The sequence below is a fragment of the Candoia aspera genome, chromosome 18 (genome assembly GCF_035149785.1).
Source record: "Candoia aspera isolate rCanAsp1 chromosome 18, rCanAsp1.hap2, whole genome shotgun sequence".
NCBI lineage: Eukaryota > Metazoa > Chordata > Lepidosauria > Squamata > Boidae > Candoia > Candoia aspera.
In genome coordinates this window covers 9794374-9810838 of record NC_086170.1, presented here as the reverse complement: position 1 = coordinate 9810838, position 16465 = coordinate 9794374, and the positions used below count along the sequence as shown (strand labels likewise).

Below are 16465 nucleotides of genomic sequence, written 5' to 3'. Positions count from 1 at the left end.
GGGGGGGGCGGAAGGAGGAGGGGCCGCCTTACCTTTCTTGGCCTTAGGGGAGCTCCGCTTGCCGCGGTGGCTGGTGCGCTCCTCCTCCAGCGCGGCTGCTATCCGCGGGTCCTCTTCCCCATTGTACCAGACCAGGAGTTCGTCCCCAGGCTCAATTGGCTGTCGGGAGGGAAGAGACAAAAGCAGGACACCAATCACGCTGGGGGTTGTTCACCGGCCCACGCGGGGGGGAGGGAGGGGGCAGCAGGCGGGCGGCCGGAGGGTGGGGGGGCTCCGGGCAGGTCACCAACAGCTGCCGCCTCTGCCTGCGCTCTCCGGCTGGGAAGAGGCCTCGGAGGGCCTGGCCAGCCAAACAGGAAGGACTCCTTCGCGCTCCGGGGCTTCCTCGCGAGCAGAGCAGAGCAGGCCCAGCTGCAGCGTCAGAGAGGGCACCAGAACGAGACAGCGAGAGAGAGAAAGAGAGAGGGAGGGAGGGAGGCCGGCCAGCTGTGTCCAACGCCTCTGCTGGAGGGAGGACCGCAGGACAAGGCTGAGACTTGCACACTTAGGGAGATCCTGGGCTTGCCAGCTGAGTCACCAGAGGAGGAGCCTGCACAAACCGGATGCTGCCTTCATTTACCCAGCACAGACTGGCATCAACACACTCCGAAGGGGCACAGAGGAAAGGGGCAGCGGGCGGTTTAGCTTGCCAGTGAACCCCGCAAATGGTCGTTCGTGGGTAAACTACGCTCAAAGAAACCACGGGTGAGTGTGATGCTCAAGCCCGGCCAGCAGAGACCAGCTTTCTGGGCACCCCCGAGAAAAAGCTACGCTGCCTTCCGAGGGAAGGATATGCTGGAGCCACGTTCCCGCACGGCACGCCGGGTCTCCCCTGCCCCTCCAGCCCACACTTTCCCAGAACGCCGCTGCTCGCAAACCATGCTCAGAAAAGTCCCCCCGTGTGTCGGAGCACGGCTTCTTCTGCCCCTGAGCATCCCCCGCGGGTGTAAACGCTGCCACAAAAAGGGTTGCAGAACATGTGAAACTCCTTCAGACAAGGCCAGCACCCTGTGCTTTTTCCAAACACAATTGGCAGGAACATCTGACCCACATCTCCTCCTTCCATACAGCAAAGCCAAGCCTTCTAACCTGCTCTCAGAAATAAGAATAAAGCAAAACAAAAATGTGTCAGCCTTCAGACTGTAAATCTGAAAACATGCAGGACAGAGGAGAGGAGAGGAGAGGAGAGAATAGCGGCTGCCACTCAAATGAAGAGAACCACAGTTTCCTGCCATTTTCATGCTACAGCCACTTCCCTTAGTTTTCAAGATTGCCTTAAATTTGGGCAGGAAGCCTTCAGAGAGTTTGTAACGGCTGCGGAGTTTGTTTTTATTTGAAAAGCCTGAACAGTCTTGAAAACACACAAATACACACACACGGCTTTCAATAAGCATTCAGAAAGAAATATTAATACCAAAGCCACATTTCCCACAAATATTGAAATGATCCTGCTTTACAAACTTATTAACCAAACCTGGTATTTGTTAGGGCCTATGTTAGCATAAAGTCAATAAATATTTAGAGTTAATTCAAAATAATTAAGGATTGCTTTAATACATGACAGTGAGCCACCTAGGGCCACTCGATGTCGTGCGCACTGATGGCGAGCAGGAGGGGGCCCCTATCCAGGGGGGAAAACGCATGCGTAGTACTGAGGCATTAAGCAGCCATTCAAAGAGACACAGATCAGACCCGCCTTGACTTTTGGGGTTTATCTGCCTGGGTTTTTCCCACGCTTCTTCAGTTCGTTAGGATTTTCTGTCTAATGAAGCAGTAATAAACACTAGAGACCTACTCCTTGTCTCAGTGTGATTTCTGACTGTTAGGACACTCGGGTAGGCAGCATGAAGACTCCTGAAGACAAATATTTATAAAAAGAGACTAAACAAGCATTGCCGGGATGGGAAGAGACCGAGCAGTCGATGAGTGAAGCAGACCAAGATCTTGCCCTAACCTGACAATTTCTGGAAACCCACCCTCCAGATCCTCAGCTTTAGAGAACTTCTCTCTCAGGGAAGTGATTACAGACAGCAACTGTACCGAGATTGCAACTTTATAGACCGTGCGACAAACTGCAGAAGCTGCAACAGAACAAAAGACGGAGGCCAGAGATACGACTGTGGACGGTGGAGTGCCTACGAGTGGCGGGCCTTTTTAAAAAATACAGGTAGTCCTCGCTTACCAACTGCCTCATTCAGCAACCATTCGAAGTTATGTGTTGAAAAATAACGTTATGACCAATGCTTGCGTTTACGGCCTTCGCAGCATCCTTCATCATGCGATTGCCATTACAGTCAGGGCGCGTTGTCCTGTGCCTGGCCTGTCGTTTTTCTTTTTTCCCCCTTGCAGAGCAGTGAGATTGGAGAGGAAGGGATTACATGAGAGTAAGCGGGCACACAATGGGGAATATACATGGAAAGCGATGCGCTGGCGCCGGCAGCTGTGAGCACGCTCTGCAAACAGCCTGGTGTATTCCCCATGGTGTGCCTGCTTACTCTTTTGTAATCCGTTCCTCTGCAGTGAATGTAAATACAAACATTAATTCCTTTTTCGATAATGAGCTCAGTGAGTCTTCCAAAGAGGGGAGGGTCTAGGGGGCAAACAAAAGCCAAAGGCGTGAAACTGATTCGTCTTGTCAGTTTCAAGCCCTCTATCCAAATGGGGGAAGAGGGGAAAAGGAAAGTACACTCAAGGTCACGTGACTTCCCACTTAGCGACCACTTCGCTCAGCGACAGAGTTGTCAGTCCCGATTGTGGTCCGTAAACGAGGACTACCTGTACTGCCAAGCTAGGCAAAATGTCAGAGGAGAGCTCACAAAAGGCAGGTGTTTTGCAAAAGGGCTTCTCCAATCTAGCGGTGTTGGGATATCTGAAGCAGCTTTTGTCTCTATGCCCATCATTGTGCACTTGCATCTGAGGTCTCGAAAGGCTGCCATCCTCGGAATCTTTTTCAGAAAAATCTCTAATATTTTCTAGACCCATCCAACTGAAAGGGCATGCTGAATTTTGAAGCAGAATGGGTGTTTCCAGTCAAGGGCAGAACAAAGAACTTGTTGCTGTGTGGGTCTCATCCAAGTTGGGGGGATTAAGGCCGTTGCTCCCCAACCAGGACCACGGCCCCCAACCCTCCCGCTCCAAGTGTGTCGGGATGAAATTTCTGGGACCATTTATCTGCGTGGGATTAAGGGCGAACCAGATCTCTCAAACCTTTAAGAAGGTACCCAAGATGCCCCCTAATGGCCTGCAAAACCCAGACCAGTCTTTCCCACTTGGGAGAGGTCTTAAGGGACAAAACTGGAGTTTTGCAAGGGAACTGTTTTGCCCATTAAAACCTCCCCAAGAGACATTAAAAAGGACTGACGACCGCCCACCCCTTGGGCCCAGGGCGGGCTCTTCCCACCCTCTCCGGACTGGAAACGGCCAAGGCCGCCTTCCCCCATTTCTCACAAGAGCACAGGAATTCGACATCGGAGAATCCGCCACACCCACTCAGAGAGACAGGGAAGCACAGCTACCTTTAACGTTTTGTAGTAAATGGTCCGATTGATTTCTAGCGGGAAAAGATTCTGCTCCTTTCCTGAGCGAGCCCAGTTCACATAACGCAACCAGTTCCCCTTCGCTGGGTCCGTGGCGTCAACACACATCCATCCCAAATTTGGGTAATAGACCTGGAGACGTTGCAGTGGGGGAAGGCAGGCAGAAGAAGGAGAAGGAGAGGAGAGAGAAAGAGACAGGTTTATCATCGGAGCTCCCTCGTCCGGAGCCTCAGACCCACGCGGCGACCGGGGAAGGGGGGAGACACGCTGCCCTGGGAGGACCTCCCCCATCCCTTCGGGCTGTGGAGCGAAGAGGTGTGCTGGGCCCCTCCTCTGCACCCACGCTTCCTCCTTACTTTGGGGCCTACTGCCAAGGAAGGGAAGCGCCACCCATCCTCCGCTTTTCTTTACCTCCCACATGTACACATTGCTTTTCACTTGGGACCGTTTCTTCTTGTCGCCAACAAAGGGGCCAAACTTCCTCCCTCTGAAAATGGGCTTTGTGGCCCAGACACCTGAAGACCAAACAGACAAAGAAGAGCAGTGAGCTCCCCTCAGCCTCGGCCAGGTGGCTGCGCCAAGATGGTGGAAAGGGGGCGGCGGAGGGGTCCCGGAAACGGCCCTCCCCGACACCGGTTCACCTTCCAGACAAACTGGACTGCCAAGGGCTCCAGGGCTGATGAGCTCCAGGGAAAGGGGCAGCTTCTTAGCACTCTGCAGATGGTGTCCGAACACCGAGATGTTCTCCGTGTTCCACAGGCAGCTGTTATTTCTGCCCCACGTCGGCATCCCCAGATGCGTCAGTGCTTACCAGCAGGGGACCCAGAGGGGCGCACCGGCCCTCCTCCTCCCCAGCGACCTCAGGCCCAGGGAAAGGGAAGGTCCACAGCAGGACCTGAGGTCTCAGAGAGTGCTGCAGTGGCAGCTGGAGGCGGGGCGGTAGAGAAGCACAGGCAGGGTGCAAGGATGCCTGCAGCCCAATTTCAACTGGCCTGAATTGAGACCGGCACCTAAACGGGGTCTCCAGAGTGCCTAGAAATTAGATCTGGGATTAAGGGCCGGGGAGCCACAGAGCGTAAGAAAGTGTCACGCTGAAAAAAGATGGGTGAACAGTAGCCAGGCTGAGGCCCCGTACATCGTGCGGTCTTTCCTCCCTGCCAAACTCTGCAGCAAGAAAGCGTCTGGCTTCATTCAGCAGGCCACGTTTATGGCCTTCAGCTTATACACCTCCCAGGATCTGGAGCTCTTTGGGTTTATGGAAAGAGGGGTGAAACGGCAGGCAAAACAAGGCATGGTAAAATGTAGGATAAACTGATGCAGCTACAGGATAGACTGCAGCAGGAGACAACAGCGGCACAAAGAGCTAAAGGGACCTGCTGCAGTTTAAAACTTGAGGACTAGAAGGCCGTGAGAATCAAGCGCAGCAGCACCAGGGCCAGTGAGCATTGCCAATGGGGCTATGTTGCCAAAAAAGCTCCCCCCACAAGGAAGAGAGCAGGGGGAGCTTTCAGAGTGACAGGAAATGAAGTTTGTGTCAAAGCCACCCTGGGGACGCCCCACAGTCTTCTTGGGGGTGGCTGCTTGCCTCCCTTGAGACATTTTCTCCTAGGATGCTTTTCCACTTCTCCACCAGAGTGTGGCATTTGGCTTTATAAGTGCTGGGCGACCTTTGTTGGTCTGGGGGCTACGTCCTCCCTCCAGGGCCCACCGGCCAACAAGTGGATGGGACTTGGGTGAAAACCACGCTGGTTAATTAAATTTTAGCTGATTAAATACAGGCTGATAATTACTCACAAACGCTTTAATCATTTCACACTCCTGTCACATGAAAAATTAGATCTGCTGACAGCTTTTGAAGCTGCTGCACCCAACACTCCAAGGGGCTAAGCCTTGGGCACCCTGTCAAGCACCCGCCTCTGTCACCTTCCCCAACGGCGGAGAAGCCAGAGCTATCCTGCCTCGGGCGCTTTGTGCCGGGTTCACCCACCAAGCCGGGTCTTGTCCACAGTGGACGGGAGGAGCCTCACTTCCTCGGGAAGCCCTCTAAGGATGTGCTCAGGTACGTCGCCCAAAGTCTCAACTGATCCTGAAGGTCCGACTGAGTTCTACAAAGCGAATCGAAACAGAAAAGAAGAGAAGTGGGCCCAGGTGAGCACACAGGAGAATTGCAGAAGCCCCCCATGCTGCCGCCACCAATACTGTGCCAGGAGCCTCAAGCAAGCCTCTCCATTTCACATCAGACCTTGAATCCCTGACAGCGTAAAACTGACTTAGGGCGAGGATATCAGGTGGAAAGGCCATCTCCATTTTCACAGACACGTCCAGCAGGAGGGAAGAGACACCCCCACCAAGTGAGGCCTGCTGCGTAATTCTTCTCTCTCTTCTTTACAAGATGCCTGGAATCATCTCACTGAACGGGCCAAGAGCGTTTCCATTAGGCCTCAACTGGACAGAAACTGGCCCAACGCAGGTACATCCGCATCAAAGCCCGTTCTTTCTCCTTGCGTCTGATCTTTCCCTCACGTTCTCACTCTTCCATCAAAGCTTAAAACTGCAACCTTTGGGGGGCTGGAACATGTCCCTACAGATGTTACCCTGACAAGGCATTCATCAGAATTACATCTGTGCCGTGGACAACCATATAAATCGTTGAAATGAATAGCAACAGACTGAGTTTCCTTTGCTCAACGTATGTTGACCCGCAGAGCTCAGCACGTGCTCCAGAAGAGCCGAAACGGGGCAAGCATGGCACCGGAGGATCAGGTGGGTGGAGGGACCAAGCAAAACACTCTGCCCGGACAGCAGCCAATGCCTCTGAATTCAGGAAGACCCACGCACGCAAGCTATTAAAGGCGAACCCTTGCGAATAAGTGCATCTTCAAAATTCGCCTATTCGGAGGACCAGATCTCTTGAGGAAGGCATAAGATCGGGACCACCGTGGCACTGTGGGCTGCTGAGAACGGAATGCCTAGGTCGGCAAAGCAGGCAAGGCGCAGAGAATCCAGCAAAAGGCATTCTGCAGATCAGGGGGCATGACGTGCCACAATGCACTGACAAGTCACTTTCTCCGCTGTTTCTGAGTTCCCACTCAACAGATCCTCTCTGACCCTCCTGCCCCACAGAGCCAGCCCCCCCCTGCAAACATGGCATGAACTCCTGGAGGGCTCCCTCAGAGGGAGAGTTACAACGGAGGCGCCGCCGCTGGCGGCAGATGTCACGCGTAGCCCTCTTGTAGGCATCTGCTGCAGCACGCAAGAGGGACTCTGGACTCGCCGTCCTAACCAAGGCCAGCAGAAGCTCCTCCTGCTTCACCTTGTTTATACCAATCAAGCTTTAATGTGAGAGAAAACGGGCAAGGTCTCAAATGGAATAAAATGAAATCCCATGGAGAGGAGGATGTTTCCCCCCTCCCTAAGTTGGAAGCCACGGAAACTAAATGCACAGCGATCCCAGATTGAGCACAGGAAGGACTTCCTTGCAGAACACAAAGTTCAGCTCCGGAATCCGCCGTCACCATTGGCCGTGATGGCGGCTGGCTGAGCTTACTGGAAAGGGAGTGAGGCAAATTCAGGGAGGAAATGGCGACTGGGGGTTACGAACCGTGACCGCTGCGTGCTGCCAGGGAACCACGGGGGCAGCTGCTCGTGAGCGAGCAAAGCTTAAGTTCTTCCCAGATGCCTCTGCTGGGCCACGGTGTGGGCTAGTGTGCCGTAACCCCCGCCCGCTGTGCGCTCGCCGAGGAAAACAGCAACGCTCCTTGGGCGGCATCAGGTCACCTCTCCATCTCTGGCAGGGCTGGCTTCACTCGCCCCAAGGGGAAGATGCCTCTCCTGGACGCTTGTGAAAATCCAGCTGCTTCAGACTTGGGCGCTACTGCTGAGTAAGCTGACACACCTTCAAATGTTTTTAAGTAAAGCCTGTCAGAGCCTCCTTCCGCGCCACGTGGCTGAAGTTTGCTCCGCGTTCCACCAGCGCCAGCCACACTCCGGCTTTTCAGCTACCGCGCAGGCGAGGTCACCAAAGCCGCCCGAGGGCCTTCCTATCCATTAAAAGCACTGCAAATCAGAGGGAACGTCGTCCAGAACTTTTTACAACTTCACCTCCTACCTGCAGGTGGGGAACTGCTGGGTCTCCCCCCATCAGACAGCTCCCTCTGTCAAAGGGAAAATCGCTACAGCAGTTGTTTTGAAAAAGAGAAAATGCAGGTCGGGGAAGGAAAGACTGGGGGGGGGCAGTCAGGGGCCACCGGGGGGGAGGCTGCAGAGGCTGGGTGGGCTAGGATGGACCAGGCCGAGGCGGGGAAAGCAGCATTGGGGGTAGGAAAAAAACACAACCGATTACTGTAGGTGCCATCAAGTACTTTTCGACTCCTGGCGACCACACAGATCGATTTTCTCAAGAAAAAAAGCAGAAAACCCTCTGGAAAGGCAGCAGGGAGGCAAATTCAGCGGGCGGTGGGGAGGGGGAAGAAAAGCTTGGGGACGGGGCAGGGCCTGCGGGCCGTGCGGCTGCGTGTGGCCTGGAGCCCATTCTCCTGGCACGTGACTCGGGCAAGAAAGCGGGGACTTCCACCGGCAAAATCACAAAGCCCAGCCCGATCCCCAGCTAACCAGGCCCTTTCGGCAGCCAAGGGGAAAAGGCAGGCAGGTGCAAATGTAAAGCTGGCTGTTGAATGAGAAGAGAATGCACCTCTCAACTTGTTTTCCCGGTTTCCACAGAACCAAAATGCATTTTTTAAAAAAGGGGGTGTCCCTGGCCCCAAATCTGCCCAGGGTTGTTGGGACTTTGATTCCAACCATTCCTAGCTAGCAGACCCAAATGGCCACACAGGCTGGGAACCAGGGGGCTGCACCATCAGGTGGGAGGGTGCCAGGCTGGTGAAGGATGGCCTCCACGTTCCACGAGGGCCCTGTTACTCCGAGGAGGGCAAAGATTTCCCCGAGGGAACGAGGAGGTCTACCACACATTTTTCTCCTCCCTGAGTCCGGGTGGAATGGATGGGGAGGCCAGCCACACGGGACCCAGCCAGGCCGTCTAAGCAAACCCAGGGCTCCACGGTTTCAGCCAGGCATCTCTGCCCAGTCACATGGTGGCCTGCAACCTTCGGTATATTTTCTCTTGGGCGGGAGGAATAAAAGGAGAGCTTGGCCAGCAGGGACTGCGACCTGCAGAGGAAGCGTGGGCGCATCCGCAGGGGACTGGCCAACAGGGTAGCTCCCTCGCAGAGCTGTGCTAATGGAATGTACTTCTCAACTTTGTTCCGCCCGAGCGAAGGCTTTCCATCAGTTCAGAGCCATCCACCACCAGCCCCTGCCAACACAGCAGGAGCGAGGGACAGTGGGGGTGTCCACTCCCCACCCTGGAGGGCCACAGTCCCCCATTCAGCGCAGCCAGCCCCAAGCCTGCCGAGTGTCAGCAAGGTAGCTGCGTCCATTCCCTTCTGTCCAATTCTGCGTGGGGAAGGGGCTTGGGAGAGCACATTTACTGCTTCTGTCTCTCTGGGCCTCACCACCTCAACCACATCCTTCAACAACATCTTTCAAACATCAATTCCTTGAAAGCGTTTTAAGGAGTGTCAGCGGGAGGAAAAGGCTGGGGATGGAGCTGGGCAGATCTGGACAGCTGTTCCGTCTGCATGCACATCCTTCCTTCCCCAGCTTGCCTCTCAAAGCAACATGCAATTTGGACTCCACACATTCTTAAAAACACCTGAAATACAGCAAGTACGGTTTGAAGTTTACAGTTTCTGCAAGCTTACCTCTCTAAATGTCCACGTGCGGATGTGTGTGTGTGTGCATCCTAAAAAAAACTGTATTATCCATCCAACAGCAAAACAAAATTTCAGAAAGCTATGCCTGTGCTTAAAAATGACTACATTCAGTTTACAACTAATGTAAATGAACCAATCCAATTCTATAATTTTCCAATTTCCTTAGAGGCCCCAATTAAAAACCACAGGGCTGGCACCGTGTGGCTGGATCTGCTTAGCCATAAACCCCGGGTTACAAAGGTCAAGGGCTAAAACAAAAGCAACCAAACCCCACATTATGGTTCAGACGTACAACATGCGACCAAGCATCCGGGTCAGTTGGGTCAATTGGTCAATTAAGAAGCGGTCTGTTCTGAGCCCCAGCCAAACCGAAAACTGTTTGAAAGAAAGAAAACTGTTCTTTTCGGGATGGTTCGTACATGCATTGTTCCTTTCTCAAAGTCCTCTTTGAAATGGAGGGTAGAGATTGCCACCTGCAGGTTTTGGGAATACTCACATCCGTTAATGAACTTTATATAAACCTGAAGACTTGCTAAACCAGGAGATGGCATGTTTAGAAGCAGCCGGGCCATCACACAATGATGGACTGCAGCGTCTCCTGCAGAAATACTTTTATCTCACAAATGCGGATGGTTTTGTGAGATTCGACCCCTATATTTTAATTGTAGTTTAATCCGGGAGTTCGGTGGGGCCATTCAGAACTTTCAGGGATGCTACTTTGCCTACTCCTGTGCCAAGCAATTACATGGAAGCAGGTTCAGTTGAGTGAAATGTTTCAAATCAATTAATATAACCAATCAGCAACTGTCAGTCTTGCAGCCTGCTTGTTAATCCAGCCATTTTCCAAGTCTCCTCCAAGAATGTTGTGGAGTAAGATATTAATAAGCCTCCTTGGTATAAACCAGGATCACAGCAAAGCTGAATTGTAAGTCAGCAGTTAAAAGCAAAGAAAGGATGAAATATAAGGTGTTGCAGGATGTTTTGGTAGAAGCATCCAAGGCAGGAGTTTATACAGACCTGGCATTACAAGTTGTCAACAAAGGGCACTGAAAAAGGAGACAAGAAGAAAAGAACACGATAGAGTTGATGCCAAACACTTAATTTTGGAGAAACAGAACTTACTTGTTTACTTTCTAACTCCAGCAAAACTAACATACGCTGAGACCAAAGTTGGGTGTGAATCATCAGAAAACATTTTGAACGCAAAGGGAGTTCTGCCTCCTGGACGCTTCTGGGGTTCTGCGGTGAGGGGATCCTCGGAGGCGGTGGGTTCCTGAGCTGCAGGGAAGGGTCCCTGGCTGGGATTGGCTGAGCCCCTCGGAGAAGAGCAGCAAGTGGCACAGGGGGCAGAGAGGCAATGCGGGGAGAGATGCAGCAGCAGGTCCAGGGCATGAGACCAGGCCACAAAGGAGAAAACCAGGAAGGAAGGAGGCCAGAGGGTGAAGGAAATCTGAAGATTATAACACGCAGAATGGACAAGAAGGGCCCCGATGCCTGGGAGTCTGAAAGCTGAAGGGCCTTGGGGCACACTGCCCTCAGGGGCCCTTCTGAGGTTAAGCCAGCCCCAGGTCCCGGCACGGACTGCTTGGGAAGACTACCCAGAAGATTCATTTAACTGCCTAGCAGCAGGGCAAAATGAAGGGGCACCTTGCTGGCTTGTAAACAACCGTGAATGTTAGATGCTCCTCATTGTTTTGTTCCACAACTGACCAACGTGAACAAATCTGTGCAAGAGCATCTGCTGTTGACTGACTTTCCGAGCCGGGACAGGAGACCCTTTCTTTAAAATTCAAGAACTGCCCAACTCTGGTTGTCTGTTGGGGTCGCTCAGTGGCGGTCAGCTGTGAAAAGGGGGACAGCGGTCTGGCGAGCAGCTTCAACTGCTCCTTTGCAGAAAGCTGTTAGGATTAGGCAGAAGGCTGCCTGAAACTCTGCATGGTCAGAGGGCAACAGGGTCTTGCCCCTTCGGAAGGCTTCCCTACCACCCTGGGAGAGAAGGATGGCGTCTTGCTACCTGCAGCGTCAGACAACTACAATGCCCACCCTGGGGCTCCCCAGCCCCAACCCCTGGCAAAGGCCACTTTTATTTGCACCTTGCAGGACAGTTAAAAAGACCCTTCCTGGGCCCTCTTAAGAACATGGTACTTGCTTTTCTTTTCTTTTGCACAAACTTTGCCTAGTTTTTTACTTTAGAAACTGCTGCCCTGGCTTACAAATTGATTTGAAATGAGCAGTTGTACACACTGAGGCAAGCCTCCGTCTTCTACCACAAAGACCACGACGACAGGCCCAGCAAAAAGGTCAATCTGAGGACCCCTTAGCAGAGCGACAGATCCAGCCACCATTCGGGACATGTCACAGCTCATCCTCTTAAGGGCTGGCAAATGGCATGTAATCCAGCTCTTATACAATCCAACCGGTGTGAATTATTCCAGGGGAAGATTTCTCTCAGAGGAGGCCCCACCAGCAATTTAAGTAATCCGAAAGTTCCACAATACTTGTACAAATCTCTCCCGGGAGACCAGCACAGCCCACCCTCCCCAAATTCTCTGCCTCCCAAACTGCAGTTTCAACTGATGCACCAGTGAAGCCCATGTGGGAGGGCAGAGCCCCCCTCAGCTCAGAAAAGAGGGACTGGAAAAAACAGATCAGTTGTAACTCAGCACTAACACACACACACAACTTTTAGTTCGAAAAAGATGGAACACCTGAGAAGAACAGGCTTTCCGTTCGCCCCCAGGCACATGCCGGGTATTGGCGGGGTGGTGTCCACCAAGCGGGAATTCCGTGACATGCAGTCTTAGCAGTTACCAGAGCCCTCGCAAAGGCGTATAGAAAAGAGCAAATGTAGCCACCCAAAAGGCAAGAGGCCTAAGTCAAGGCTGCATTCCTGTGTGGAATGGCTGAAGAACGCTGCTCTCAGAGGAAATGACCGACTTCTACAGAAATAGTGAAAGGACTGGATTGTCCACTTTAAAAAAGACACCATCTCATTCAAGAACCGGTAGCTGAAGGCTGTTTATTCCAGGTCAGAGTCTGCGTTGACACTCACACAGACCTATTTTTCAAATATACATAGTTTAAACCATGGAACTGAAATTTCAGAAGAAGGAAGTGAACTCGAGATTGTGAACTTTCAAACAGCCTACAGGCAACTGTTGTTTATATACCATCAAGCAAGCTTTCTTGGAGGAGCCTTCTTGAAAAAGGGCCTGCTGGAATGAATCTAGAAGCAGATTAGTATGAACGCGTGCCTACACACAAGCAAGTGAAAATCAGTCACCAGAAAGACGCACACGATGTGGCCCAATACAAACAGCATCTGAATAACGAGGATTCCAATTCAGTTGTAGAATTAATACTACCAGGAGGAAACTAATTTTGAGATAATCTTACATTTTAACTCACCTGATTCATTCTGAAATCCTGACCGGCTCTGAGAAGTTATATAGAAAGGAACGCCTGGCATTACACAAAACCTAAAATGAAAAACAGGTAATTGTCATACCGTATGCATCTAAACGCATGATTAAAAGTGATTTAAGTAAGTAATTGTAAAAGTCTCTCGCCCCATTATTTCATCTATATAATTAAAAATGTAACCGTATTAGGAATTAATATTTGCACAGGGCTTTGAAGTGATTGAACGATGTGCCACAGGCATTGCTATGCAGCATAACGCACTCTATATAATAGCATGAGTTGTAGGATGGTACAACCAGTCTTCATCCAGTTTCTGCCCTGCACTATACTGGAGGCACAGGTTAAATCCGTTTACCGCCACCACCACCCGCTTGTAGTGTTTACAACGCGCCCGCCTTGTACGGGAGACGATGGGCTCCTTGTGGGGGGTGGGCAGAAACCAAAGCTAGGCTCAGCATCTCATGAAGCCAGAAAGCAGCTGACCAGCCACAGTGGGAGGGACCACACGCCCACCGGTCTCTCTGCAAGGGTCAAAAGAGGCGCATGGGATGATGCTCCATCGGGGGACACTCTCACCGCGGAAAGGACCGTTCTGCCTTCCAACCGTCTGGCTATTCCAGAGTATGACCTCGGAATGGCCGGCCCCTTGACGGACCAAATGGCACCCCCCCAAATGCTTCTGAAATGGCTGTAACGTTACTGAGCCCCCCCCCGGGCCCCGTCACAATCCCCAGGGCTGCCAATGCGTCCTCAGGGCCGCCCTGGGAGAAGATTCCCGTCGTTCTGGCGACCCTGAACTGGCTGGAACCTCGTCGGCCAGCTTAGATTACGTCCGCCTCGGTTAACGAAAAGCCTGCCGAGTTAATTTCTGCCCCGCTTATTAACTCCTCCTCCGGCCGAGATCTCGGGAAGGACGAGAAGCCCGCGGAGGGTAGCAGGCCTGGAGCCCCCGGCCCAAGTCGGGGCAAACCGGCGCCCTCCCCGCCCCGAAGCGCCAGGCGGGCCGGCCTGGGACGCCCGGCAGGGGCCGGCAGGGCGAACCGCCCCGCGGCTCCCGGCAGGAGCGGGGCTCGGCGCAGCCGCCCCGGAGCGCCGCCGCCCACCTCCCGGGCCCGGCCCCCCGGCGACGGCGGCGCGGGAGGCGCTTCCCGGCGGCGCGGGAGGCCGCGGGCTGAGCCGCCGCCCCGGGGCCCGCCCCCCGGCACCCCGGCCTCCCGCGAGGGGGCGGCGGCGGCGGCCCGGGGCGGGCGGGGCGGCTCACCTGCGCGGCGCTCCCGGCCCCCGGCGGCCCCTCCGCTCGCCATCTTGGCCGCGGCGGCCCCGGAAGTGACGCCACGCCGGGCAGGGGCCGGAAGCCCCGCCCCTCTCCCCTCACGGCGGCCCGCGGGGAGGGACGGCGCCGGTGAGTCCGCCGCGGAGGAGGGGCCGGGCGGGGCGGGGCGCCCGCGGGATGCCCCCCTCCCCGGGGCGCCCGCCCCCCCAGGCGCCGCCCCGCTTCCGGTCGCGCCCCCCACGCGCGCCCTCCCCTCCCCTCCCCTCCGCTCCCCTCGCCGGCCCGGCCCACCTCGCGGGGCTGTTGTGCTCGTGGGGAGGACGGGGACCTGACCGGCGCGCGAGGCCTCCCTCTCTGAATGTCCGCCATTCCCGGTGCGGGCCCCCGCGTGCTCGCGCCCCTTTGCCCGCTGCGCCCCCGGGGCCCGCCGAGGGAGGCGGGAGGAGAGCCCGGGGGAGCCGGGGCCGGAGGGCGAGGCCGGGGCGCCTCCGCCGAGGGAGGAGGAGGAGAGCCGGGCCGGCGCCGCCGCCCGCCCCGCGGCTCTTGGGCGGCGGGGGAGGGGGGGCGGCCGGGGTCCCCGGGGGGCTTCCTCGGCTGGAGCGACCCCGGCCCTGCCCGCCCCTCGCCCGGCATCCCCGCGTGCGCCCTCGGCCTCGCTTGCGCTCTCCCCGCGCGGGGCGGGATTCTGTCCAGGGTCTGCTGTGGCCTCCATCCCCCCAAGGGGGCAGCCGGCGGCTCAGGATGCGGATCCCGGCCTTGGCGGGAGTTGCCCTGGAATTGTTCGCACGGAGGTGGAAACCGGGAGGAGAGGGACGTCAGCTGAACCAAAACCGGATCGGCGCGGGAGAAGATGGGGTTGGCTCTGGTTGGTGACAGCTGCATCCTCTGGGGGGAACCATCTCCTTCCGAGATGATGAAGCCGAATCAGTGGACTACAGCGGGGAGGATGTGCCAGAGCATTTCAAAAATACGTTTGAAGAACAGAGTGGGAGATAACAGGAAATGTTGCTCTTCGCACTTTGAACGAAAGCCCAGAATGTAGCTCCAGGGATGCCAGATTGTGACACCGTTTTTCCTCCTTGCCGTTCCGTGTGCTGCATTTTTACATTTATGTCCCATCTTTCAGCGGGGGCTCTGTTTCTCCCACTACCCTCGTCATCTGCCCTCTCTTTCTGGCAGAACCAACACAGGCCGTCTCTGCCAAATGTGCTTAATCTGGCTACAAAACCAGTCCATTTTCTAGGTGCGCTCAGGAGGTTTAGCCTGAAACTAACTGAAAAGACGGAGTTTGCACAATATATTAAGTCATCAAAAGCTAGCCAAGGCTAACATTAACTAAGCTGTGTGTGTTGTGTGAAAACAGCTGCACAGTAAAGGTTTACTGTGGTACCTTGGGGACTAACCGACTTATTAGCACGTCGTGTTGGGGGGATCACAGTCTGCTCCACTGAACGCCTGGAATTAGTTCCTGGCAAGAAGCGCAGATTTTTTGCCTTTACTAGAAAGCGTCAGGGAGATTTCTCAGGGAGGGGACATATGTGCACCCGTGGGAAGGAAAAGGATCCAGACAATGGGCAGTTCCCTTGGGGACGCTGCAGGGACTCCTCTCTCACAAAAAATTCAGCTGCTAAAACTGGAATTAAGGAGTATTACCCAATAAAAGGCAGAACTGAGCAGAAAAGCCGTGAAGAAATTGAACTTTTCTAATCCCCTCCGCTGCTTTTAAGACAGTTTCACAAAACGGCAGTGATGAAACTAACCTAAGGATCATGTTTAGCAATTTTTTCCTCCCGTTTTAAGCAAGGCGCTAGATTAGATGACCTCTGATGCCCCTTCAGCGTCTTTCTCTTGGAAAGCGAAGCATTTTTCCCAAGAAAATGGCAGTCTTTCTGTTTATTCAAAGGGCTGATCTCACTGCAGTTGGAGCATTTATTGTGGTCAGTCAAGAATGTGGTGGTCGCATTCCAGAAGATGCCAGAAGGTTGGTTCTCTCTGACCTGCCCTAGGCGGGCACAGGACTGACCCCCCTGAGCCTGGTGCAGTTTCCCTTTGCTGCCCCTGCTGCCAAGCAGTTGGCACCGAGCAGAACACTGACAATTCTCAACTCAGAGAGGGACCGTCCTTGGCCTTTGGTGCCCGTGGACCTGTGTGGGTCCATGGATTCAGCTTGTTCCTCACAGCCTACAGGGCCTGCAGCTGGCATTTAAAGTTTTCTCTTGGCGCTGCATTAAAATGCATATCTGCAGGTTGATAATAAAGAGACAGAGAAGGAAGGGAGAAAAAAAAGACTTAAATGAACTGTGCTGGGGCAAAAACCTAACAGCCTGCTGGTGGACTGATCTTAAGCTGTGAGTATTAGACTGGAATCCCGGAATATGGAGGCGGGAGAGAGAGAGAGAGAGAGAGAGAGAGACATCCATTCT

At 54.2% G+C, this 16465-nt stretch overlaps 2 protein-coding genes across 9 annotated transcripts in view; one reads left to right on the top strand and one right to left on the bottom strand.

The window, feature by feature from the left end:
* Positions 1–14093, bottom strand: part of PRDM2 (PR/SET domain 2) — a 29546-nt gene extending 15453 nt beyond the window's left edge. For 2 of the 8 annotated variants that reach the window (XM_063317540.1, XM_063317542.1), the window contains exons 1-6: positions 14031–14093; positions 12755–12825; positions 5563–5680; positions 3987–4090; positions 3555–3707; positions 33–159 (exon numbers count right to left, since the gene is read on the bottom strand). In XM_063317540.1, the coding sequence (XP_063173610.1) occupies positions 33–159; positions 3555–3707; positions 3987–4090; positions 5563–5680; positions 12755–12763 (511 nt within the window). In that variant the 5' untranslated portion in view covers positions 12764–12825; positions 14031–14093. Of the gene's footprint in view, positions 1–32; positions 160–3554; positions 3708–3931; positions 4091–5562; positions 5681–10363; positions 10393–12754; positions 12826–13577; positions 13611–14030 lie in introns of those variants that run through there. The other 6 variants (XM_063317543.1, XM_063317544.1, XM_063317541.1 and 3 more) reach the window with 6 other exon arrangements.
* The window catches only part of LOC134507016 (ATP-dependent RNA helicase DDX19B), a 445506-nt gene that overhangs the window by 313487 nt on the left and 115554 nt on the right, over positions 1–16465 (top strand). The gene's annotated exons all lie outside the window — the stretch shown is intronic.